Source organism: Puma concolor, chromosome C1 (assembly GCF_028749965.1).
Source record: "Puma concolor isolate L17-30 chromosome C1, mPumCon1.1.hap2, whole genome shotgun sequence".
Classification (NCBI taxonomy): Eukaryota; Metazoa; Chordata; class Mammalia; order Carnivora; family Felidae; genus Puma; species Puma concolor.
The window spans coordinates 33,217,833-33,245,597 of NC_141674.1; the positions used below are offsets into that span (position 1 = coordinate 33,217,833).

The window sequence follows — 27,765 nt, forward strand, 5'->3', positions numbered from 1 at the left end:
CAGGACATCCTGGGACAGACTCTGGGCTGGCTCTTCTCCCCTCCTCCCCCTTCCTCCCTTCCTCCCTCACTTCCAATAAATATTTATTGAATGGCTATTACGTTCCAGGTACTATGACCACAGGTGGAAATTCCTGCCCTCCTGGAGCTTACAGTACAGTGAGGGAGAGAGGCAATAAACAAGACGAACAAGTAAAACACCACAGTATCCTCAATAGTGATACATGTTAAGGAAAAGGATAAAGTAGGAAAGGGGGGTTGGAAGCACCAGTGGCAGTAGCAGGGTTTTGCAGCTTTCAGCAGGGGGGGGGGGGGGGGCCAGAGAAAGCTTCGCTGAAGACAGTTGAGGAAAGACCTAAAGGAAGTGAGGTGGCAATCTGGAGTAGATATATGTGTCCCTATTCTCTAAGGACCTCTTATAGATCTAATACCCTTCACATGCCTTAGGGTAAGGACTTCCTTGAGTACACAGTAGAAAATTGGACCTGGAACTGTAGAAAAGAGGTTTTTACAGTGTAAGCTTGGAAATTCAATGGAAATGCTTCCCTGTTCCCTAAGCACTCTTACTACATCCCAGATAGGGTTGGTGTCCCTCCCTCGCATTGCCCACAGAGCCCCGGTCTTCACGATCACACTGGATTATAACCCACTGACTGCGAGCACCTCTAGGTCCTGGTATACAGAAGGCACTTAGTAAAGTTTGCTGAAGAAAGGTAGGGAGGAAGGGAGAGGGGGGAAGGGAATCCTAAATTTTCCATGACACCCACACACAAAGGCCTCCTCCAGCCAGCCTTCCCTCTCTCCTTGCCTGCTTTCGTTTGCTTTGCAGCACTATTTGCGATCTGAAATTTTATTCCCCATTAAATGTTGCCTTGTTTATTGTGACCTCCCCTCCTCCAAAAGAAGTTGGGCAAATAATGGACCCTCTCTGCACCTCAGTTTCCTTACCTGTAAAGTGGGAATAATAAAATACCTACTTCATAAAGTTGGCCTGACAATTAACTGCATTAGTTCGTGAGAAGTACTTAGGCTAGTAATGGGCATATCCCTCTGGAAGAAGACAATGCAGTTTCCATTATGCAGGCTGGACTCAACAAATGAGAAACATCATGAACATCTGAACTCTTCTGAAGTGCGGCCTTACTCAGAGGGCAGAAACCAGTGCAACTGGGCAAAACACAGCTGAATTCAACTAGAGGAACTTCTACCTCCATTAGACATGGCGCTTTTCTGGGGAAACTTGCCTTTGAAGAATTCATCATCAGGTAGTAAAGCATGACCAGGGTATTCAGAACAAAGATAGTTTTTTGGGGGGCTGTGTCGGATGTAGATTCTCGAATGTTCCAGATTGAAGTCAGGATCTGAATGGCTTCTGCTTCCTGGGCTTCATCTGCAAGGGGAAAGGGAGGAAGCTGGAAAGAAGAAACCGGCTGTGGGGAGCCGCTGGGTCTCCCCTCATGGGTGAGCACAGAGCTGACAGGGCGCTGGCCTTGGGCACAAGGCACAGCAGGTTCTTCACCCAGAGGACTCTGGCCACACTCGAGCAAGAAGCCGGGCAGTTTCAGGCAGCTCTGTAAAACCTGCTCACCCCGGTGGGTCTCAAGGTAACTGCGATTTCTGTCTTTCAGAGTCCTAAACTCTCCATTTCTTAGGCTCCAAACGCAGAGGCTGTCCCAGCGGGATTCCTTGGTCCCACTTAGCTTCCGCCTGAGAGCCAGAGAGGGAGCGGGGACTTCCAACAGCCAGCAAGCAGCTTAATCTTCTCCCAAATCCAAGGGTGCTGGCACCTCAGCCTTGCTGCTTCCCCGTGTAAGTTTTTTTACACTTCCTTCCAGTGGTGTTAGGCCCTACTCTAGCGACTATTTATTCACTTATTATGAGTTATTTGGGGCTACATACTTCTTTTTTTTTTTTTTAATTTTTTTTTCTGACGTTTTTTATTTATTTTTGGGACAGAGAGAGACAGAGCATGAACGGGGGAGGGGCAGGGAGAGAGGGAGACACAGAATCGGAAACAGGCTCCAGGCTCTGAGCCATCAGCCCAGAGCCTGACGCGGGGCTCGAACTCGCGGACCGCGAGATGGTGACCTGGCTGAAGTCGGACGCTTAACCGACTGCGCCACCCAGGCGTGGGGCCGCATACTTCTAAACACTTTTTACATACTAAGAAGTACATAAGAAGACAGAAAGGGCATACACCATAACCCTGAGGTTGGCTGCCTTTGGATTTCTATGATTTCCAAGTTTTCTGCTTTCACATAAACCACTTTTATAATGAGAGAAAACTGAATAAAGTTATTAATTTAAAATTTTTTTAATGTTTATTTTTGAGGAGAGACAGAGAGGGCATGAGCGGGGGAGGGGAAGAGAGAGACGGAGACACAGAATCTGAAGCAGGCTCCAGGCTCTGAGCTGTCAGCACAGAGCCCAACATGAGGCTTGAAGTCACGAACCTCAAGATCATGACCTGAGCCAAAGTCGGATGTTTAACTGACTAAGCCACCCAGGCGCCCCTAATTTTTTAATTTTTTTTTTAATGTTTATTTATTCTTGAGACAGAGACAGAGCATGAATAGGGGAAGGGCAGAGAGAGAGGGAGACACAGAATCCGAAACAGGCTCCAGGCTCTGATCTGTCAGCACAGAACCCGACGCAGGGCTCGAACCCACGAACTGTGAGATCATGACCTGTAATTTTTTTAATGTTTATTTTTGAGAGAGAGAGAGACAGAGTGCAAGTGGAGGAGGGGCAGAGAGAGAGAGGGAGACACAGGATCCAAAGCAGGCTCCAGGCTTCAAGCTGTCAGCACAGAGCCCAACACGGGGCTTGAAGTCAAGAGCCATGAGATCATGACCCAAACCGGAGTCACTTAACCAACTGAGCCCCCCAGAGGCCCCTGTCCTAATTTTTTAAATCTTAGTTCAAAACCTCTCCTCCAAGAAGTCTTCCCTATTTAACACCATCCAACTATCCTCACCTCTTCATTCTAGGATTCATCTTGTAATATAATTTGTACTTGTAGGCGTTTCCTTTTATTTCATATAGGTCCTGTGTCATCAACCACACCGCATGTCTCTTTTGAGCAGACACTAGATCCTCTGTCCCTTTTTATTACCTCAGAGGGAACGATGCTGTACAGTGCCACTCAGTACTCACCCTCTGTTGAGCCTGGGGACAGAGAAATAATGAGACCCGGCCCTGCCGCTGAGAACCTCACTGCCCAGTAAAGGAAGAGGTGAAGGCCCCAGAACAAATGTGCAGTATGAGAGAGTTTACCTTGCCTTATGTGCCCTGGAGAAATGGAGGCTCTGCAGAAATCACAGGGGGCTCTTGTAAGTCTTTTTCTCTTCACATCCGTACCTTATGAGCCCCCGGAAAGGCTGTGTATAGTACCAGGGCTCTGAATTCTTCCCAACACTGGTGAAATCCCTTTGGTTTTCCTATCTCAGTGTCCGCTTCAGCAAACTACAGGAGATGGCACTGGTGTGCTCGTGACAGGGACAGTGGCTCTCCCTCTTGGGGAGAAGGCCTGTGGATTAGGTGGGGTGAAGCCACTGCTCTGTTTCCCAGGGAGAGCTGCCACTTACCCAAGCCGGTGTCAGTCTCAAATCGTTTGCCCAGTAAGTCTATCTGTTGGATGCGAGCCTCTGAGAGCACTTGGTAGCGATTGTTCAAGTATTTACTCCAGATCTCAGAGACCTGTTGGGAAAGCAGACACAATCAGAGAAGCAGGCCAGACCTGAGCCTCATGTATTTTGCTGGTGGAGAAACAGGAAGAAAGAAAAGTGGGATATATCGTGTATCAGGCCATGTGATCTTGGGCAAATCATCTCATCTTTCTGTGCCTCAAATTTCTCATGAATGGTCTGACGCCAGTTGTAACTTAGAAGGCCAAAGCATCAAGGCTCAACTCCCATATTCCCCAGCTCACCTTCGTGTACAATGTGTCTGCCACGTCCAACTTTTTAAGGCCGTAGAAGATATTAGCCAGGTGGAAGTAGCCTCCTGACGTCCTGATATCCTCTGTTCCAAATGCACAACTGGCAAAATAAATCTACAGCAGAAGGAAGAAGGGGTGCTTCAGTTCCCTTTGTAAATCATGTATCTGATTTTAAAAACTTGTACACCTAGAATTTGTAATGATACAAATAAAATTAAAAAGCGGGCAAAGGATCTGCATAGACATGTCTCCAAAAAGATATGCCAGAGGCTAATAACACATGAAGTGATGCTCAACATTATTAGTCATTACAGAAATGCAAAATAAAATTGCAGTGAGATACCACTTCACACACACTAAAATGCCTCTCATCAAAAAGGCAGAAAATCAGCGTTGGCAAGGACATGGAGAAAACGGAACCCTCGTCCACGGCTGGTGGGAATAGAACATGATGCATCCTCTGTGAAAGACGGTTCGGCAGCTCTCCAAACATTCAACAGTGAGTTACTACATGACCCAGCAATTTCGTTCGTAGACAGATGCACACCCAAGGGAAATGAAAACTTGTGTCCACACTAAGACTTGTACACAAACATTCACAGCAGCGATACTCGTAACAGTGGAGACAACCCCCATGTTCATCAAGTGATAAATGGCTGGACAAAAATTGTGTATATCCAGAAGATGAACACTACTCAGCAATAAAAGGAATGAGGTATTGATACAACAACATGGATGAACCTCTAAGTAATTCTGCTAAGTGACAGAAGTCAGATGAAAAGACAACATATCATTCTGCTTATAGTAAAGGTCCAAAAAAGGCAAATCTAGGGAGACAGAAAGTGGTTGCCTGGGGCTGGGGGTCAGAGTGAGAAATAAACTGCAAATGGATATGAGGGATCTCTGGGGTGATGGGAATGTTCTAAGACTGGACTGGACTGATGGCTGTACAACTCTGTGAGTTTACTAAAAATCATTGAGTTGTATACCAAAAGTGGGTGAAGTCTATGATATGTTATCAATGAAGCTATGGTTGATTTTTTTTTTTGAAAGGTAGGCAGAAGAGTCTGAGTTTGATCTGTATCTTAACTGTATGGCCCAGCTCAAGACAGAATCTGTTCCTCTGTTTAATTTGTTGTAGAGTGAGAGTATAGAGAGAAAAGGCAGAGGAAAAAGTGTCTTAGTCAGTCTCCTAGGTGGAAATAGATGGCACCCTCAAAGTATTTCCTGAAGACAGTTTAATGAAAGGATTCTTTAAAGAGACATACAGAGGTCAAGGAACCAACAAGAGCTAGTAAAGCCCCAGGGACCATGAACGGCAAGAAACTATTACTGTCCAGACTCCTGAAAAAGTGAGGGAGAAAGCAGGGTCACCGGGGCCCCACAAGAGCTAGAGCAATGGGAGAAGGCCACCTGCCAGGAGCTGTGGCCATGGAGGAGCACTGCTCGTGCCAGAACTGGGGTGGAGCAGGAAGGCAGCAGAAAGAGTAGATACCCAACCTCTATCTCCTCCCAACATCCACTCCCCTGTCACGTCTCTCACTCTGCAAATCCAACAGAAGCCAAAAAGCAATAGAGTCCGGTCATGTAGTCCACAGAGGTCGGCCTCCCAGGGCACAGTAGAGCAGAGAATGGATTTGGGGTAAGGGGATTATGGAGACTAGCCAGCACAAGTTTCCAGTGGATTTATCGACATTGTGCAGTGGCAGGCAATCAGAGGGAGGGCTGCCCGGTGGAGAGGCTGAAGAGACAACCAACTTGCGTGGAGATTGCATCCTGACCCTAACCTCGTCCAGATTTCAGGCTCAGGAACTTTTCTGTCTGGTAATACTGTCCACTGCTGAAATCCTAACAGAAACAGCATAAATTCTGAAAGAACAGCTCAGTCCTCACCCTCATCATCATCTTATCTAACATTTGTACATAGTTTCATAGTTTATAAAGTATAGTTTATAAGAACTTTCATATGCCAACAGCTCTGAAGTAGAAACATTGATGTTATATGTAAAAATAACAGCCAAAATGCTGCATAGATATTGTCCTATTATTAATCTCTTCAATGACCCAATGAGGCACAGGCTATTTGATGATTTCTGTCTTATACTTGATGAAAGAGTTGAAATAATTGGTCCAAGATTATGGCCAAGAGTAAAAGTAAAGCCTTTCTCTTAACCAGTGTGCTGTTCTGCCTCCCTTTATTATCCTCAGAGCAGTCGGGCTTGCAGAAGTGGCGTGACCTGGCCTAAGGATGCACAGTCAGGAGGTGGAGAGGCTTGAACTCAGGTTGTTAGAACCACGTTCTCGCTGATACCTCACCGGTCAGTTGTAAACAGAAGGTTTTAGAGAAGGGCTCAGTTAAAAAAGAACAAACAAAACTCAGCATAGCTGGTCTCAGAAACATTCAGGTGTCATAATTTAGCTTGTTTACATCATTGGCCAGATGATAACGGGCTTCCTCGTAGTTTTCCTTAGCTATGTGGAGAAGTCCCAGGTTCCGATGCAGTAAAGACTGGGTGGCATAAGAGCATTCCGTTGATTTGAGGACTGTCCACTGGGCTTGGGATAGGTATTCCTCAGCTTGGACAATCTGGCCCAGACCTGCCCAAAAGAAGTAAAGAAGGTTAGAATTTATATCCTGGCCAGAGAACACATGATGAAATATGAGTCAGCACCCATTCACTCATTTATTCATTGACTCAAACATTTATTGACACACAAAACTTGTACCTGAACATTCATAGCAGCCTAGCCATAATAGCCAAAAAATAGAAACAAATTAAATGCTCATCAGCTGATGAGTAGATATACAAAACATGGTCTATCCATATCCATGGGTGGAATATTACTCAGTCACAGAAAGGAATGAAGTACTGATCCAGGCTATAGCATGGATAAACCTTGAAAACATTGCACTAAGTCAAGGCAGACAGATATAAAAGGCCACATAATGCGGGATTCCACTGATATGAAATGTCCAGAACAGGCAAATCCATAGAGACAGAAAATGGTGGCCAGGGACTGTGGGATGGAGAACGGAGGGTGACTACCAATATTCCATATTGGTATGGGGTGACTAAAATGTTCTGTAATTAGACGTGGTGATGGTTGCACAATCTTGTGAATACACTCAAACCGCTGAATTGTACTTTAAAGGAGTGGATTTTATGCATGTGAATTGCATCTCAATTAAAAAGTTATGCCTATGTATATTTAATATCTTTTATGTACCAGGCCTTGTGTTGATTGATGAGGATTCAAAGATGAATCAAAGCCACTGCCCTTCAAAAATTTACAGCTGGGTTCAGGAAATGCATGTGTGTGTGGCATGAAAACAAACACATTTGTAAAATAGTGTAAGTGCAACAATAGTAACATCATAAGGTTTGGAAGTGGCAGAGATGAGGAGGTGTTTAATTCTATGGATGGGGTGGAGAGGGAGCATTGGAATGGGGAGAAGCATGGTCAGTGCTCTGGATTGAATGCTGTAGTACCCCAAAATCCATAGTTGAAGCCCTAATCCCCAAAGTGATGGTATTTGGAGGTGGGCCTTTGGGAGGTAATTGGGTCATGAGAGTGGAGCCCTCAAGAATGGGATTGGTGCCTGTAAAAGAAAAGGTACAAGATGGGGCGCCTGGGTGGCGCAGTCGGTTGAGCGTCCGACTTCAGCCAGGTCACGATCTCGCAGTCCGTGAGTTCGAGTCCCGCGTCCCGCTCTGGGCTGATGGCTCAGAGCCTGGAGCCTGTTTCTGATTCTGTGTCTCCCTCTCTCTCTGCCCCTCCCCCGTTCATGCTCTGTCTCTCTCTGTCCCAAAAATAAATAAAACGTTGAAAAAAAAAATGTTTAAAAAAAAAAAAAGAAAAGGTACAAGAGAGATGATCCCTCTCTCTGCCCTATGAGGATGCAGTGAGAAGGTGGCTGTCTACAAGTCCAAAAGTGCGCCCTCACCAGATACCATATCTGCTGACAACTTGATCTTGGACTTTCAGCCTCCAGAATGGTGAGAAATAACTGTTTAAGCCACCCAGTCTGTGGTATTTGTTACAGCAGCCGAACTAAGACAGGAAAATCTGAGCTGAGTTTGGAGGATGAAAAGAAGTTTTCCTGACAGATAAGGGAGGGCGGGCATCCAGGGTGGAGGGTAACATATGCAGAACCATAAGATACGAAATAGTGGGCTGTGTTTGGAGAACCATATATGGGTCTGTGACGCTGGAGCACAAATGTGTGAGTGATCGAGTGGCAGGAAATGAGGCTAAAGAGGCAGTCATAGGACAGGTCATAGAGGGCTTAGTAAGTTGCACCAAGGAGCTGGAAGCACGTGGATAAAAGGTAGAGGATTTTCAGAAAGGGAGAGAGAATTGGATTTAGATATAGAAGGATACCCAGGAGCCAATATGGAGGAGGGACCAGAGGGGAGGAAGAAAACTGGAAGACTCTGGAAGACTTTGGAAATAGTTCAGGCCAGAGCCTGAACTAAGGCAGTGAGTAAACATGGAACAGATACACAAGAGGCATTTAGGAGCCAGAATGGACAACACATGGTTACTAGGTGTTCAGGAACATGGTTACTAGGTAAAAGGCACCTTTATTTCTAATGTTCAGATATTGCTGATGCTTAAAACTTTTTCTTTGGTTGTGGGGCACCTCGGTGGCTCAGTCAGTTGAGTGTCTGACTTCGGCTCAGGTCATGATCTCACAGCTCGTGGGTTTTGGCCCCACATCTGGCTCTGTGCTGACAGCTCAGAGCCCGGATCCTGCTTCAGATTCTGTGTCTCCCTCTCTCTCTGCCCCTCCCCCGCTCATACTCTGTATCTCTCTGTCTCAAAAATAAACATTAAAAAAATTTTTTTAAATAAAAAAACCTTTTCGTTTGGTTGTAAAGATACATAACAGTTTCCTGCCTACCTGCTTGCCTTCTAGGGAGGCTGTCAGAAAACTAAACAGAAAACTTCTGTGACAGCCTTCTGCAGAGCAGGAAGCATGCTCTGGGTGCAAAGTATTTCACGTAATGGGTGCTGCAGCGGAAATAGTCAGGAGATGAGGCCACACACCCCTCACAAGACAATCTTCAGTTCTGCTTGTGCTTTCTCCCAGGCCCAATTCATATGTAGGCATTTTTTATTCTAGTTGTAATCACAGGTCACCGAACTAAAGGAGGCGAGCTGAAGAAGCGGCAAGCTAAGGGAGGAAACAAGGAACTTATCTTGACTGAAGTTCAAACTAAAACAGGGAAATCCTCAATGAGAAGCAAGAGGCTGAGGCCATGATCCTGGCTCATGCGGACATGGCAAGTCACATCTTCCATGCGGATTTGCTCTGTAAAATAAGAGCTTGAGACTGCGGTCCTCTCAAATTTAAAGAAGCAAATGACTCTTAGCAAAGATTACTTAGACGGGGGAAATTGGTAGAGGGCATTGACGTATATTGGACATTTCTCATTCTCATTGTCCAGTTTTCATTCAAGAAGGCCATGCCAAGGAAGGAAGGGCCCAAGGCCAAGCTGTACCAGCAAATAATAAGCATCCCAAAGGAAAAGGCATCCTTGGGAGAAAAATATTTGAGCCCCCAAATCCAGAGAGCAGGGATAGTGAGGCAGGAGGAGTGCACTGCTCCAAGCAGGTCAGAACTGAGACTGCGGCTGCTGGGTCGGTAAGTTCAGGCATGTTCTCCTAGGCACAGTGTTCGCCTGGACAGGCGTAGGGATGGAGTGGAGATACTAGATACACAAAGTTGCCAAAGGAAGTGAGACTGTCCTAAAAGGTCATGTCCTAAAGCGTATGGAATAGAAAAAGAAGGGATAGCCAGTTAAGGAGTAATGACACTCATCTGCAGGGTGAGACAATAGGCTTACGCCGGGCTGGCGGCCGAACTGAGAGACATTATGGAGGAAGATTTTGTAAGGCTTGGTGACAAAAGCAAAAGAGCACAGAATAAAGCAGTCACAGATAATCATCTGGGAGGCTGGGAGGCATCCAGGGGAAGGAAAGGGAATTCGTATTTACTGAGGGCCTGCTATTTGCTGTGTGTACGTCACGCTAGGCCATTTGCATCTGTGATCGAAGTCTGTCAACAACCCTGTGAAATACATATCAGAGGAGGAAACTTCATCCATTCATTCAACCGTACATTCATCTAATTTAGACTCTGCACCGCTCTGCTAGCTGCTCAGCGCATGCTAGTGAGTGAATAAAACACACATGATCTCTGACCTCAAGGAGCTTATAACCAAGGGAAGTAGACACACAGTAAAGAAACAAAAATGAAGTGCTGTGAGGGAAATGAACAGAACACGGCGATCAAAAAAAAAGAGGGAAGAAACCTACCCTGATTGGATGTTTAGGGAACACCTCTCTGAGAAGGTCATATTTACGCAGACACCTGATGATTGAAGAGAAGCCAGCTGTTGTATAAGGGACTAAAGCAAGAGTTGGAATTTGAACCCAGGTTCTCCTGCTTCCAATGTGCTGACAACAGTGGGGGAGGGTGAGTGAGGTGGCTCTTCGAAGTTTAACTGAAAATATCATCTCTAGTTTATTAAAACTCCAAAGTTCGACGGAAAGGAAAAGAATAGGCTAAAATACCTCTTATTTTTCCACTCCAGTCTGAAGGAACCTCTAAGATGAGAAAGAGACATGCGCTCAAGGAATGTGATTTATTTAGGGGCGCCTGGGTGGCTCAGTTGGTTAAGCGTCCGACTTTGGCTCAGGTCATGATCTCACGGTTCATGAGTTAGTGAGTTTGAGCGCCATGTCAGGTTCTGTGCTGAAAGCTCGGAGCCTGGAGCCTGCTTTGGATTCTGTGTTTCCCTCTCTCTCTGCCCCTCCCCTGCTATTTAAAAAAAAAAAAAAAAAAAAAGAATGTGATTTGTTTAGACTGACAAAAAGGTTGAGAAAGTTTTCAGTCAATGACTGGGGGAGGTATTAATGAGAACTTCTATTTAGACAGAACCTTCCAGCTTGCAAAGCACTCTCACGTTCATTCACACAAATTCATTTAATCCTCAAAACAATCCTGTGAAGGGCACTTAGGTTTGCCAAATGCTTTCTCAGGGCCCACTCGGCGCCAGGTTTGTGGGGGGGGGTGGGGGCTGGGGTTGGAGCACCTCCTCTGTGTTAAGTGCTGTTCTGTGCGTGAAGACACTCTGATGAGTGAGAATAGGGACAGTTCCGGTTCTCCCTCAGCTTATAGTCCAGAGAGAAAGAGAAACTGTAATTAAGTAATCTCATCAATGGATATGTACACCCAGAAGAGGAAGAGGTTTTTAAGGGGACATATAAAAAGAAACCTGGTCCAGTCTGGGGGCTTAAAGAATTAACTCTTTAAATTCTTTTTTTTATATTTTTTTATTTTTTATTTTTATTAAAAAAATTTGTTTTTAGTGTTTATTTATTTTTGAGAGAGACAGAGACAGAATGCAAGTGGGTTAGGGGCAGAGAGAGAGGGAGACACAGAATCTGAAGCAGGCTCCAGGCTCCGAGCTGTCAGCACAGAGCCCGGCGCGGGGCTCGAATTCACGAGCTGTGAGATCATGACCTGAGCCAAAGTCAGACGCTCAACCGACTGAGCCACCCAGGCACCCCCAAATTTTTTATTTTGAGAGAGAGAGAGAGAGACCAAGCAGAAGAGAGGGGCAGAGCTGGACAGAGAACCCCAAGCAGGTTCCATGCTCAGTGCAGACTCTGATGCAGGATTCGATTCCACGACCCTGCGATCATGGCCTGAGCTGAAATCAAGAGTTGGATAACTAACTGACTGAGCCACCCACGTGCCCCAAGGGGGTGGTAACTCTTGAGTTTAGACCTAAAGGATGAATAGGAGTTAGTTAGGTGGAGGGGAGGGGAGAAGAGATGGGGAGAGTGGCTAAAGAGGAGCCTTCCCAAACAAGGAGAAGGCCAATGTAACTAAAAGGGAGAGAGAAGATGTGAGATGAGGTGACAGAATTCATAAAGGCTCGATCACGCTGCAGCTCATAGGCTGCTTGGAGAATCTGGTCCTCACCTAGTGGAATGGTCTGATCACATTTTGTGTGGAGGCCAGACTGGAGGGAGGCCAGATCTCAGCTAGTGAGCAATAGTCCAGAAGAGAGATGATGAAACTTAGGCTAGGGAGACTTTTATCAAATCCCACAGCTAGTCAGTGTCAGAAATACACAGGGCCTGAGCTGTATCTCTTTGTCCAGTGCTCTTCCCAGCAGTTTTGGTGGAGGGACAGCTGGAATGGGGAGCCAGACCTGAGCGAGTGAGGAGGGGCATTCTTGCAGTTACATGGCCTGGTAGAGGGGAGTAAGAGTCCAAACTGGTGAGGAGGGGATCGATGCAGAAGCAGAAGCCCTGACTGAGGAGTCAGAGCCCATGGAAGGAGAGAAGGACATCTGCAAAGGGAAAGACTAGGGGTGGAGATGGGAGATTAGTTCATACAGGGGAACTGATGAAATGTATTGATGAAAAAGGAAGCCAGCATTCTCACTGTCAGAGAAGAGAACTACAGATATGGAATGGGAGGAAATTAGATTGGGCATGGGTTCATGCCAGTACCTCTAAATTCAGTCCAACAGGTGTTGGTAGAGGTACCAGGTACTGGCATGGACCCATACTCGTATCTCTATCTCTATCTATCTATCTATCTATCTATCTATCTATCTATTCATCTAACTATCTTTCGAGAGAGAGAGAGACTGAATTTAGATGTAAAATGTGCATACATTATTATATTCATACATATTCCCTAACTCTGTCCATTGAGAAGGCCTAGGAGTAGCCCTACCCCAACAGCAATGCATATGTCTAGTGCACAACTCTTGGCTTCTGAATCCCATTTTCCACTAAAAAAAAAAAAAAAAAAAAAAAAAAAAATCAAGGTTCCTTGGAGGTATGTTGAGAAAGCAGGAAAGTGATAAAGAACATTGGGGATTGTTAAGGAGACACAGAAGCCAGTTTGAATGGGCAGCCACAAAGCATAAGAGACTCTTAAAAACTGAGAACAGGGGCGCCTGGGTGGCTCAGTCGGTTAAGCGTCCGACTTCGGCTCAGGTCATGATCTCGCGGTCCATGGGTGCAAGCCCTGCTTCAGGCTCTGTGCTGACAGCTCAGAGCCTGGAGCCTGTTTCAGATTCTGTGTCTCGCTCTTTCTCTGACCCTCCCCTGTTCATGCTCTCTCTCTCTCTGTCTCAAAAATAAATAAACGTTAAAAAAAAATTTTTTTTAAAAACCTGAGAACAAACTGAGGGCTGATGGGGGGGGTGGTAACGGGTATTGAAGAGGGCATCTTTTGGGATGAGCACTGGGTGTTGTATGGAAACCAATTTGACAATAAATTTCATATATTTAAAAAAAATGAATGGCCAGCCACTTAGAATCATCTAACCACCAAATTAATGATAGTAACAGATTATTAACCCATTGAATAGAGCAGGGAACCAAGAATTCATTCTGATATAAATAAATAAATGAATATATTAAAAGTTCGATGGAATGGGATATTTCTATAGTTTCAGAATACCTCCCCAAAAAATACTTACTAATTGCAAAGAGAGGGAAGAGTATACAAAGAAGCCTGTCAGACGCCACCAGTAAAGTCACTTAAATGGGTATCATCAGTAATGAAACAAATTGAAAACATATGCCAACTTGCAGGATGAGGTGAGAAAGAATACAGCCCCACTTCTGTGATATTCCTGCCAAAGATACATCACCTCGTCCAGTTGTGAAGAAACATCAGAGAGACCCAAATCAAGAGACATTTTATAGAATACTTGGCCTTTAATCTTAAAAGTGTCAGAGTCATAAAAGCCAAAGAAAGATTGAGAAACTATTCCAGAATGAAGGAGACTAAAAATACATGGCAACAAAATGAAAAGGATGATTTTGAACTGTATCCTTCTGCTATAAAGATGTTATTGGGACAGTTGGAGAAACTTGAATGGGATCTGCTTAGTAGATGATTGTAGATGGTGGTGGTACTGTGTTATGAAGGAGAACGTCTTTGCAGGAAATGCATCAGGCAAGCAACTTACTCTCAACGTAGCTCAGGGAAAAAAAGGTCAAGGTACTGTATTTGCAATAGCCTTTCTTTTTAAAAGTTTGTTTTTAAAAAATTTTTTTAATGTTTATTAATTTTTGAGAAAGAGAGAAAGAGGGAGGCAGGGTGGGAGGGGCAGAGAGAGAAGACAACACAGAATCTGAAACAGGCTCCAGGCTCTGAACTGTCAGCACAGAGCCCAAGGTGGGGCTCGAACTCACCAGCTGTGAGATCATGATCAGAGCCGAAGTTGGACACTTAACCAATTGAACCACCCAGCGCCTCTAAAAGTTTGTTTAAAAAAAAAAAATAGTGGCTATTAAGATGTATAAAATGGTTGGACAGTAATTAAAACACTGCAGATGCTCAAAAAGGTTAATTCCCCTCCAAAATGCTAATTGTCTTCTTGTAGCAACCACTGTGTGGGATGGAGCTCCGCCAAGGCTGTGCTTCCCACTCTCAGAACCCCCTCTCCCATCCACAGGAGCAGGTTCCTATACTCCTGTTACCATGTGACCCTGACGCAAAGGTAGGTAAAGGTAAACACCACACTCAAGCTGAGTCAACACAACCGTCTCTTCTAGGAATTGAACACTGGAAATCAGATGCTAATTAGTTTCTATTACCCGCCTTGAACCTGGAGGACATGTAGATTCCCTGTAAATTCAGCTACATCTGATATTTTGGGGTAGCTGTCTTCTGTGGTAGGCATCAGGCAGAAACATCTGCAGAGATGGAAAATAAAGCAGATGCGAAGACAGAAGCAGAGACAAGAGACAAGGCCCAAGAGAGAAGCAGAGCACTAGCCTCAGTTGGTTACAACACTCTGATTCTAGTGCCTCATGAAGACTCAATTCCCCTGGGACACCCCAGGGTCCTCATAAATGTCCTCTTTCTGCTTAGACCAGCTATTTAGTGGATTTCCATCAGTAGTAGCCCAAAGTTGATGACATCTGCTTCCCCACCTTATGCCAAACTTTACAGCAACACTGCTCTTTTACGAAAAGTGTCTTGGTGCCACTTCCAAGGTTGCACTCTTTGGCCACTGAAACGACCCAGTATAGTGCTCTTTAAGGGGCCCCCGGGGATCTCAAGTCATTTCCCTTACCCAGGCTCGCCTCGGCCAGCAGCAGGTAAGCAGGCACGAGCTCTACGGAACTCAGGCCGTGTAGGTTCATGCGGAAGCAAAGCGAATGCAAAGCTGCCGGGACAGCGGCTTCGTGTTTTCCTTCAAAGAGGTATTTCTGGGCTACAGTGTAGCAGAATTCAATCAAGTGCTTCTGCGGAAGAAAAAATAGACCATCAATGGCGGGCATAGGTACACCTGGAGCAAGGCCAACACCTAATGAACTGGTCGAGGGCACCTAGCTAACCTGCTTGTATTAGGGTGGCCATGAAATCCAAAATAGGTGATAGAAAAAACCCGGATTGTGAGTTCCTCAAGGGCCAGGAACAAGTGTCTTTTCACCATAGCTCATTGATCAGCATAAATGAGTGCTTAATAGAAAACTATTCAATAAATATTATTCTTATATTTGTAATAAAATTGTGGTTTAGCAGAACTGTCATGTCTTACGACATTCTAAAAAATTCTGGCTTTCTGCTTGAGTTAATTTTGAGAGAAATTATCTTCTCTTTCCTTCTGGAGTTAGGATAACAGATATAGCGAATATCAGAAATAACTTAAACTCTGCATTGTCCCAAGGCCATTCTCAAAGTGCCACAATACTAAAATGGATGAATCTGGTGTTTTGAGATTTATGGCTTATAAAGCCCTAATTTTTTTTAGAATAATTGAGATGCTTATCAATGCCACAAAATCTCCTTTATGTATTCCCTAGTGTATTCATACATCATTTTTTTGACCTCCTCCTATGCACCTATGCTGTTATCAACATACTTGGCATATATAGGTGTTAAGGCTGAATTCTGTTCTCCCCCCCCCCCCCCCCACAAACTCAAGCTCTAACCCCTAGTACCCAAGAATGTCACTGTGTTTAAAGACGGGGCCTTACAGAGGTGATTAAGTTAAAATGAGGCCATTAGGGTGGCCCCTAATCCAATTTGACTGGTGTCCTTTTAAGAAGACATTTGGAAACACCAGGGATGCCTGTGAACAGAGAAAACCAAGCCTGTTGATACCCATCCTTGATCTTGGGACTTCTAGGTTCCAGAATTTGTTGTTTAAGCCACCCAGTCTACGGTATTTTGTTATGGCAGCCTTTGGCACCTAATACAGTAGGTATTCAGTAAATATGTGGAGAACAACTGACTGAATGGTACTGAGGGCATAGAGCCACAAAACAAAGTCTCTGTCCTCAAGGAGGTTCGCCCTTTCTCCTGGGAAGTTTCGCGGCACCCGTGAGCCACCCGTCACAGTCCCTCAAGACCCACCTGCCGCTGCCGAAGCTGCTGCAGGCCATGCTGCCGCTCTTCCTCTGAATTGTAGAAGGGCATGGTGGTGCGCAGTGGGATCAGGAGCTGACAGATCTTCTCATGGATGCTGTCCCAGTCAGCTCTTTGATGAACCACACCACTGACAATAAAAGCACGGATTTCATGATCTTTACCTTGGGCCTGACCCACGATTCTCTTGGCCCTACTACTGGCCCAGCCCTAAAAACTAGAGAAGTAAGCCCAACACATACCGTCAGGCAGGGAACCCGATGCCATTTCTGACACAAATCCCTTTTTTGTCATGAGGCTATTTGATGGTGTAAGAACTAGTTGGGGAGGGAGGCTGCTGTTTCTTTGGGCACAGGGTCACGTTCCAAAGTCACGTGGTGACGCCGTGGCTGTTGCGCTTTTCTGCTTGGTTAGGAACAACAAAGACGACTTTATCTCTCCATTGTTCTAAGACCATTTTCAGAATATCTGAACACCAAAGTTGATGGGCGAGAGGGTCTTTTCCTCGGGGAAGGGAGAGGAATTTACATTGGTTGAGGCTCTAGGAGACACTTTCCTACCATGAGTGCCACTGTGTCACTTAGCTCTGGAGAGATCTGCTTGCAGTGTCTGTTGTTCCAGGGGGCACACTGACACGAACACCGTGGGAACGGCCCCAAATCCCAGTGGCGCAGCAGGTGTTTTTGCTAGTAACTATTTCATTTTTTAAGGGCAAAACCAAAGCTATTATTTCAAAGATAAGGAAGCATAGGTGTGGAAAGCTTAAGTAGTTACTCTGAGCCTATACTCCAGAGTCAGGTGTTTTCTTAGTTCTCCAGAGGGAAGCACTGTGACAGTTGGTATAAAGCTTTTCTGAAATTTACATACAGATTTAGTATTTTTAAACACTTAATTGGACAGGACAGCAGCCCTACAGAGAATCCATTCCCATTCCTTAAGTAATTACCTCTATGAATGATTCCCAAACCTATTACCTGATTCTGACCCTTTCTCCAATTATTTTTGTTTTCCATTTCTTTTACATTTCTTAAATGTTGACTTATTTTTTGAGGGAGATGGAGACAGAGACAAGAGTGTGAGTGTGAGCAGGGGTGGGACAGAGAGAGAGGGAGACACAGAATCCGAAGCAGGCTCCAGGCTCTGAGCCGTCAGCACAGAGCCTGATGTGGGGCTTGAACTCACGAACCGAACTGTGAGATCATGACCTGAGCCGAAGCTTAACTGACTGAGCCAACTAGGAGCCCCCTTTTTTACATTTTTAAGTATACTTTAAATTCAGTGGTTTTTAGTATAATCACAAGATTGTAAAACCATCACCCTATCTAATGCCAGGACAATTTCATCAATCAAAAAAAAAAAAAAAACCCATTTGCTCTAGCCAGTCCCCTCATTTTTCTCTCCACCCACTGATGCCCAGAAACCACTAATCTACTTTCTCTCTGTGTTTCCCTCTTTCGGACATTACATATAAATGTTAACAGATAACATGGGACCTTTTGGGTCTGGTTTCTTACACTTAGCATGATGTTTGCAAAGTTCATCCATTTCATAGCATTTATCAATATTTTATTCCTTTGTACGACTGAATGATATTCCACTGTGTGGCTGTATCACTTTTAATGTTTATCCATTCATCAGTTGGTGGACATTTGAGTTACTTCTACTTTTTGGCTATGATGAATAATGCTGCTATGAATACTTGTATACAAGTTTTTGTGTGAACATATGTTTTCTTTTATTTTAAAGTTTGAAATTTTAATATTTTAATAGTGTGGGAAGAGGAGAACTCTCACGCAAAAATTTTGGATGGTTTTATGGTGATGTCTAGCAAATTGATACATATGCATGACCCTTGTTCAAGCAATTCTCATTTAAGAATTTGCACAACGTATGCACAAAACTGCAGACTACATGTGAACATATTATTACTTGCAGAGAAAAACGGACACAACTCACATCTCCATCATTCTAGACTGAATGTATGTTTTCAATTCTCTGAGCACATACCTAAGAATGGAATTGCTGGGTCATATAGTAACTCTATGTTTGACTTTTTGAGGACTGCCAAAATGTTTTCCACAGAGGCTGTACACTTTTATAGCCCACCAGCAATATATGAAGGGTTCGGTTTTCTGTATCTTTGCCAACACTTGCTATTCTCTTTTTTTAAATTAAAGCTATTTTAGTGTGTGTGAAGTAGTATCTCATTGTGATTTTATTTTGCATTTCCTTAACAAAAACGTTCAGCATCATTTCATGTGCTTATTGGCCATTTGTAGATCTTCTTTGGAGAATTGTGTATTCAAATCTTCTGACCATTTTTTAACTGAGTCTTTAGCTTTTTGCTGTTGAGTTTTAAGAGTCCTTTACATATTCCAGACAGAAGATCCTTATCAGGTATCGGATTTGTAAATATTTTCTCCCATTCTGTGGGTTGTCTTTTCACCTTCTTGATGATGTTCTCTGATGCACAGTTTTTTGGGTTGCTGTTGTTGTTTTGTTTTGTTTTTTGGTACTTACTTTATTTGTAAAAAAAAAAAATCTGCCTTTTCTTTATAACAAATTTCTAATTCTTTTTTTTTCTCTTTTGAGATTTTTATTTAAATTCAAGTTAGTTAATATATAGGGTAAAATTGGTTTCAGAAGTAGAATTCAGTGATTCATTACTTACATACAACACCCAGCGCTGATCACAAGTACCCTCTTTAATACCCATCACCCATTTAACCCATCCCTCTATTCACCTCCCCTCCAGCAACCCTCCATTTGTTCTCTATCATTAAAAGTCTCTTGTGGTTTGCCTCCTTCTCTGCTTTTTTTATTTTATTTGTCCTTCCCTTCCTCTATGCTCATTTGTTTTGTTTCTTGAATTCCACATATGAATGAAATCATATGGTATTATCTTTCTATGACTGACTTATCTTGCTTATCTGATGCGAAGTTTTAAATTTTTATTTTTTAAGTTATTTTGAGAAAGAGAGAGAGCAGGGGAGGGACAGAGAGGGACAGAGAGACTCCCAAGCAGGCTCCACACTGCCAGTGCAGAGCCCCACACGGCGCTTGAACTAACGAACCGTGAGATCATGACCTAACCCGAAATCAAGAATCAGGCACTTAACTGATTGAGCCACCCAGGTGCCCCTGATGCACAGAAGTTTTAAGTTTTGATGAAGTCCAGCTAATCCACTTTTTCTTTGGATCTTTGTGTTTTTGGTGTCCTATCTAAATGGTTGCCTAATCCTAAATTACACAGATTTACAACTAAATTTCCCTCTGAAAATTTTGGTTTTAGCTCTTACATTTAGCTCTTTTCGTATATGGTGTAAGGTAGGAGTCCAAATTCATTCTTTTGCATGTGGCTATGCAGTTATCTCAGCACCATCTGGAAGGGACCATTCTTTCCCCAGTTGAATGGTCTTGGCACCTGTGTTGAAAATCAATGGGCCATAAATGTATGTGCTTATTTCAGGACTCTCAATTCTAGTCCATTGATCTATATGTCTATCCTTACGTCAGTACCACACAGTCTTCACTACTGTAGCTTCATAGTAAAATTTGAAACTGAAAAGTATGAGTCCTCTAACTTCGTTCTTTTTAAAAGACTTTTTGGCTATTTCGGGTACTTTGAATTTTCATATAAATTTTAGGATCAGTGTGGCCATTTATGCAAAAGTGACAGTTGGAATTTTGACACCGATTGCACTGAATCTGTAGATCATTTTTAAGTGTCACTATCTTAATAATATTAAGTCTTCTTAATACTTCATAAACATTTTCATAAACTATGAATATGGAATGTCTCTCCATTTATGTAGGTCTTTCATTTCTTTCAAAAATGTTTGTGTATATACAGTCTTGCCATTCTTGGATTAAAAAAAATTTTTTTGACGCTATTGTGAATGGAATGGCTTTCCTAATTTTCAGATTGTTCGTTGCTAGCATACAGAAATACAACTGATTTTTGCACATTGATCTTGTATCCTGTAACCTTGCTGAATTCATGTATTAGTCCTAATAGGTTTTTTTTGTAGATTCTTTAGGGATTTCTCTATATAAAATCATGTCATCACCAAAAAGAAGTCTTTTTTACTCCTTCTTTTCCAAGTTGGATGCCTCTTATTTCATTGTCTTGCCTAGCTGCCCCAACTAGTTCTAGAACAATATTGCATAGAAGTAATAAAGGTAACATTCTTGTCTCATTCCTGATTTTTGGGGGGAGGGGGGAAAGCTTTCAGTCTTTGATCACTCAATATGATGTTAGCTTTCTGTTTCTCTATAAGTTTATTCACAGATACCCTTTACCAAGTTATGAAAGTTTCTTTCCATTCCTAATTTGTTGTGTCTTTATTATAAAGGGTGTTGGATTTTATCACATGCTTTTTCTGTATCTATTCAGATTATCGTGTGGTTTTTGTCTTCTAATCTGTTAAAATGATGTCTTAAACTGATTGATATTAGCATGTTGAGCCAACCTTGAATTCCTGGAAGAAATGCCACTTGGTCATGATGTATAATCCTTTTTTATATGCTGCTGGATTTGGTTTGCTAGTATTCTGTTGAGGATTTTTTGCACCCATATTCATGAGGGATGTTGATCTGTAGTTTTTTCTTGTGATGTTTTTGTCTGGTTTTGATATTAGGGTAACGTGGGCCTCATAAAATGAGTTGGGGACTTTTTCTTCCTCTTTTACTTTTTGGAAGAGTTTTTGAAGAATTTGAAGTTTTTGAAGAATCTTGAAGAACTTACTAGCATTAATTTTTAAGTATTTGATAGAATTCACTAGTGAAGTCATCTGGTCCTGGGCTTTTCTTTGTGGGAAGTTTTTGGTTGCTAGCTAAATGTTTTTAGTTAATAGATCAACTCAGATATTCTTTTTCTCTTGAGTCAGTTTGCCAGTTTGTGTCTTATTAGGAATATATTTCATCTAGGTTTTCTAATTCATTGGCATACATTTCTACATTGTATTCTCTTATAACCTCTTTGACTTCTGCAAAGTTGCTACCAATGTCCCCACTTTGATTTCTGACTTTAGTAATTTGGGTGTTCTCTTCTTGGTCAATCTAAATAAAGGTTTGTCAATTTTGTTAATCTCTTTAAAATATCAATTTTTAGTTTTGTTGATTCTTTCTCTTGCTTCTCTATTCTCTATTTCACTTCTCTCTACTCTAATCTTTAATATTTTCCTCCTTCCATTAGTTTTGGGTTGAGTTTGCTTTTTCTTTCTCTAGTTTCTGAAAGTGGAAGGGCAGGTCACTGATTTGAGATCTTACTTCTTTTATAATGTATGTGTTTATAGCTAGAAATTTCCCTCTGAGTACTGCTTTTACTGCATCCCGTAAGTTTTAGTATTGGTATTTTTGTTCTCATTTCATCTCAAAGCATTTTTTAATTTCCCTTGTGATTTCTTCTTTGACTCACAGGTTAAGACTGTGTTATTTCCATACATTCATAAATTCCCCAAATTTCCTTCTGTTATGACTAATATCATTCCGCTGTGGTTACAGAACATACTTTGTATAATTTCAACCCTTATAAATTTATTGAGACTTGCTTTATGGTCTAATACATGGTCTATCCTGGAGAATATTCCATATGCAGTTGAGAAGAATGTATATAGATATCTGTTAGGTCTAGTTGGCTTATAGTGTTGTTCAAGCCTTGTATCTCCTTGCTTATCTCCTGTTCATTATTCACGGTGGAATACTGAAGTGTCCAACTATTAATTATTTCTCCCTTCTCTACTTCATGCATTTTGAGACTCTGTTGTTGGATACATAAATCATGAATTTTTGCATTTCTACTGCCGATTATATATTTTTACTCAAATGTCTAAGTTAACTGATTCCATTTATACATATTCCAAAACTGGTAACAATAACCTAGCACAGGGTCAGCAAAGTTTGTCTGTAAAGGGCCAAATATTTTAGGCTTTGAGAGCTACATGGTCTCTGTTGTAAAAATTCAACTCTTGTGGTAGCACAAAAACAGTCATAGACAACACATAGCTTTGTTCAAACTCTCTCTCCTTCTTTCCTTCTGGGACAACGGAAATGCAATGAAGTATTTTCTCTTTAAACTGTAACTGCTATCATAGAAATGACATAAAGCACTTAAAAAAATTTAGAGAGAATTACTGTAAACAAATCAATTAAAGCACTTAACAGCCAGGATACAGAAACAGTTGAGTTCCATAGGATATTTATTAAATAGGGACTTTTTGAATAATCGTGTGAGCAATGGAAATATTAATTTACTTAGCTGCCTGAATTTTTGTTCCACTGAGAGCATTTGACATATCTAGCCTTTCCAAATAAAATGAGCATTATTTATATATTCATGAGTTCTTTTTCTTATTCATCTGTCTAATCCCTAATACCCAGCACAGAGTCATGCATAAAGGAGTTGAAAATATATTTTCAATCAGGGCTCACAATCAAGTAGCCTGTGAGCTAGACATTTTTTGGCCAATATCATGTTTTGTTTTGTGTTTTAATAAGTTTGTTTAATTTTTTTTAAGTTTATTTATTTAAGAGAGACAGAGACAGCATAAGTAGGGGAGGGGCAGAGAGAGAGAGGGAGAGAGAGAATCCCAAGCAGGCTCCACGCTGTCAGCACAGAGCCCAATGTAAGGCTTGAATTCACCAAACCATGAGATTGTGACCTGAACTGAATCTAAGAGTTGAACACTTAACCGATGAAGCCATCCCAGCCCCCCAACCATTACCATGTTTTTTAGACTAAATTTGGAAGACATTAGGCAGGACACTCATTCTGCAGTTTACCACAGATCATACTGTCTCCTACTATTGAATGCCACTTCACTATTCATTTTCTTTTCCTGATCAGTGAAAACATTTTAATTTGTGCCCCACATGTTAAATAAAACTTATTGCAAATCACTCTTATCTATATGCAATGATTTGTTAACTTACAGTACTAAAGCCTCTTGTAACTTTCTGTAATGTTTCAGTGTGTACTTTAATAAAATTGCCTTTTCTTACAAATGTTCTGTTTCCTGGCTATATTCTCATAATCCAATATAGAACAATATGTGCAAGATTAACAGAGTGTATAAAACAGATGTGTTTATAGGAAAAGAGTATAAAGAAGTTGACCAAAATATCAGACTATTAATCTCTAAATTGTGAGATTATAGATTATTTTTCTTCTTTATTTTTTATATTTTCAAATTCTCTATAGTAAGCATGAGTTACATTAATAATTAGGGAAAAAAAATCTTTTGGGGTGCCTGGGTGGCTCAGTCAGTTGAGCATCCAACTTCGGCTCAGGTCATGATCTCACAGTTCATGAGTTCAAGCCCTGCATCGGGCTTTGCGCTGACAGCTCAAAGCCTGGAGCCTGCTTCCAGTTCTGTGTCTCCGGCTGTCTCTGCCCCTCCCCTGATCACCCTCTGTCTCTCACTCTCTCAAAAATAAATAAACATTTTAAAACATTTTAAAAGAAAAAAACTCTTTTGCAAAAAAAGAGGAAAAAAAAACTTTCACAAATTCAAGTTTACTGTCCTTCTGGCTCCTTAAATTTGGAATGAAGGAAAAGAATATTTACTGAGTGTCAGTTTGGTTTCAGGCACGATGCTACATGCTTTGCACTCAACCACAAAACCTGGTGAGGGAGGAGTATTAAAGCCCCCATTTCTGAGATGCAGAACAATTAACTCAGCTTTATTTTATGGAAAAATCTTAAAATCTCCAGGACACAAGCATAGAGAAATCTGAAGAAAAGAAGGTGGAGGGGAGAGGAGAACACCTTACAGAGAATTAAAGGCAGTGAAAGAAGAGAAAGGAACTAATGGTGGATAGGGGCATAGGAAATAATAACTTATTCATGCATTCATCACATATTTAGTTCTGACTGTTTCACGACACTCTGCAAGAGACTGTAAGGTATATACAGACGGGTTTGACACAGATCAAAAGACAGCATTTGCAGGATAGTCCTTCTACACATATTCAACATAATATCCTGCATTAATGGAACATAATAAAATTGAGATAGCACACGTGTCAACAACTAAAATGAAGAAGGGAAGTAAGAGTCATCTGAGAGTAGAGAGTGACGACAAAGTGAGTTGAGAGGAAGAAGGAATTACTTCTGGCTGCAGGGATGAAGGCAAGAGGGAAAGAAGTAGATGCTCATATCAGGTAGAGGCTCTCCTCTCTCCCCTGAGTGCCAGGCCTGTACTTGAAGTGGTTTACTAGCCATCTCTCCCAAGGGACCTGAAGGCCCTCAAACTGTGTATCCCCTACCCAATCTGTCACCCCCCACCACCTCCTTCTGTGTTAATAGGTTTACTATCCACTCAGAAGCTCGCTTATTCAACAAATGATCACTGAGTGTGCGGTATGTGCAGCCAGTAGGTTTAGTAAGAGACACAGATACTAAACAAGTAAACACGAAATACAGAAGTACAGGAAAAACGAAGAAAAAGGTGAGCGAGAAAACTCAGAGAGGAGTACTTCCAGAAAGACCTCTTTGAAGAAATAACATTCCTGAGGACTGAAGGATGAGAGGGAGCTTGTGGCTGAAGAGGACGTTCCTAGTAGAGAAAACAGTCCAGGCAAAGAAACTGAGGGAGGAAAGGACTTGGCAAACTAGACCTGAAGAAAACCTCGGTAACTACATCAAGGAGAAGAGAGGGTGAGTGTAGTGAGAAATGAAGGTAGAGAAATGACCAGGGCTTTGTAGTTTTTGCTACAAATCCTGAATTGTATTCTAAAGGCAATGAAGACACTGCAAGAAAAACACAGATGCCGTCCCTTCCCTCATGGGATATACAGACCTAGTGAGGAATATGGACTATTAAACAACTGATGTCAATCTGTGTCCTAAATTTTAGGCTAGGAAACATATAGAGTGCTGCGAGAGCACTGAGGAGGAACACCTAATTCAGTCTGAGAGAGGTAGATTCACTTTCTACTAGGATCACTGCAACAACTTCTTCTTCTTCTTTTTTTTTTTTTTTTAATTTTTTTTTTTTCAACGTTTATTTATTTTTGGGACAGAGAGAGACAGAGCATGAACGGGGGAGGGGCAGAGAGAGAGGGAGACACAGAATCGGAAACAGGCTCCAGGCTCTGAGCCATCAGCCCAGAGCCCGACGCGGGGCTCGAACTCACGGACCGCGAGATCGTGACCTGGCTGAAGTCGGACGCTTAACCGACTGCGCCACCCAGGCGCCCCTTCTTCTTTTTTTTTTTTAACATTTATTCCTTTTTGAGAGACAGAGTGTGAGCAGGGAAGGGGCAGAGAGACAGAGAGAGAGAAACAGAATCCGAAGCAGGCTCCAGGCTCTGAACTGTCAGCAAAGAGCCCGATGAGGGGCTCAAACTCACTGACTGCAAGATCATGACCTGAGCTGAAGTTAGATGCTTAAATGACTGAGCCACCCAGGCGCCCCAACTGCAACAACTTCTTAATCAGTGATGCGGCCTCCAGGGTCTACCTTCCAATTTATCTTCCACACTGCTACTGTCATCCTTCCTTAACACAAGGGAGAGCCCGTCAAAACGATCCATGCCATCCCAGAGGATAAATTCCAAACTTCTCCATCTCATGTCACCATCTGGCCCTAACCTGTATCTTCTTGGTTTAAACTCCTACTACTACCTACCACAATCATTTTTAAACGTTCTTTTTAGTAAGAAATACATTTTACCATTACAAACACACATATCCACATAAAATGCTAAAAATTTTCAAGAAACAATTCAAGTAGGGTTACTCTGATACTTTCTATGTTATTCTACTTTCTTCCTTAAAAAAGTGCATTTTCCTTAAAATGCTGGTTGTGATTTATCCATGATCTGCTAATGGGTCTAGTCTGCAATGTGAAAATCAGCAACTGCTTCCTCCACTACCTTCTCTACCCGGCTCTGAATAAACTCTGTTCTTTCAGCTTTTACCCAAGTAGACCTGGATGCCAGGAGTACCCTGCCCTTCCGTCTTCATTGTTCATTCACCTAGCAATTTCCTACTGACCTTTCAAGGGTCATCGCAAACATTATTTACTCAGAGAAACCTTTCCAGATACTGCCCCCAGCCACAAGGCTTCCATCCTTAGAGGTCCCAGGAAACAGCGCACCTTGAGTGACAGTACTTGTCATGCTGAGTCTATTATAATGACTTTTTAAAACAAGTTAGTTTGCTGGACTAGGTTTCTGGCCATCTGCCAGCTAGCAGTTTTATCTCAGGTCCAACATAGGTCTAACTGGAAGCAAAGATCAGGGGATGTTATGTTGAACGAATGAAATCTCATCTCATTTTCTACTACCCTCCCCACACTCTCACCATCTTGGCTGTGCACCAGACAAACTGGCCTGGTTTCTATTTCTCAAACACACCACAGTCTTTACACCCTCAGAGCCCAGCATTTCCACGGTGGACTGCTCCTACTTTATGTTCACATCAGTATCTACCCTCCAAGAGGCTGTCTGCCCTACTTCCCATCACATTTCCTTTGTCTTTATGGCATTTATGACTCTCTGAAATTATCTGGTTTTCTTTTTGTTTATCTATCTTCCGCATTAGTATGTTAGATCTTTGAGGGACACAGTCCACCAAGTTTCCACTAGTAACTTCAGCTTCTAGAACAGTGCATTGCGCACAGTAGGCGGTCAACAAAACATCTGGGGACGAATGAATGAGTGGGAGAAGAGGCACACACAGAAGTCTTGGGGACCTGTCTTGAAACCGCCTTGAGTGTTCCCTGGCAGAGCTGGTGCTACGGCTTACGCAGGGCACCCAGACCTGTAATGGGGAGAGAGGGAGGGAGTTGAGGGGCCCACGTGCCACATTTCAGGGCCTACCAGTAATAAGTGACCGTGCAGGCCGTGCACACGCGCTCGGCCGGGGCTTCGCACACTTCGCAGCAGAGCCGGCGCCCCTTGGGCACCGCCAGCGGGCAGATGATGTCCATGTTGCAGCCAGCGGCGTCTTCGGTCCCCAGGACGGTTGCCTGGAGAGGACACGCCGGACGCCGGCGTCACGTGACCACTACCGGGCAGCCTCGTTCCCAGGAATTCAAGCTCAGGGGGGAGAAGCGCAGTTCCACTGACATCTAGAGTGTATTTGTGGGGTTAAAAAATAATAATAATTAAAAAAAAAAAAAAACCACAAAACTCCCCCCCGTTAAGTCCCGAAGGTTAAATGGCCGGGCAATCTGACTCTAGTGGAATCAAAGTCCAGGAAGGCCTATACGGTGGCCGGTTTGAGGCAAACAGGACAGTTCGTTACCGGAGGAGGAAACTAACATGAGGGGATGTGACTCTTCCAGATGCCTGCCCGCCCACAAGTCCCGCTAGCTCAGGGTCACCTCTGCCGCGCTGTGGGTCGAAACCGGCACGCCTCCCCCGACGCGGAGAAGGCTGGCGCCGGCGTGCGG

The 27,765-nt window shown here is 42.9% G+C and overlaps 1 protein-coding gene across 3 annotated transcripts; it reads right to left on the reverse strand.

The window, feature by feature from the left end:
- Positions 1-324: 324 nt before the first annotated feature.
- Positions 325-27,765, reverse strand: ZMYND12 (zinc finger MYND-type containing 12). 3 transcript variants are annotated; one of them, XM_086716653.1, is made up of 8 exons: positions 27,697-27,765; positions 27,191-27,441; positions 16,352-16,493; positions 15,066-15,237; positions 6,368-6,537; positions 3,931-4,053; positions 3,587-3,698; positions 325-1,389 (listed from the first exon to the last, which is right to left on the reverse strand). In XM_086716653.1, the coding sequence occupies exons 2-8, from the start codon at positions 27,298-27,300 to the stop codon at positions 1,025-1,027; spliced, it is 1,194 nt and encodes a 397-aa protein (XP_086572779.1). In that variant the 5' UTR covers positions 27,301-27,441; positions 27,697-27,765; the 3' UTR covers positions 325-1,024. The 3 variants fall into 3 exon arrangements, with proteins under 3 accessions (XP_086572779.1, XP_086572778.1, XP_025768002.2); XM_086716652.1 differs by having other exon boundaries at positions 27,635-27,747; XM_025912217.2 differs by having other exon boundaries at positions 27,618-27,737.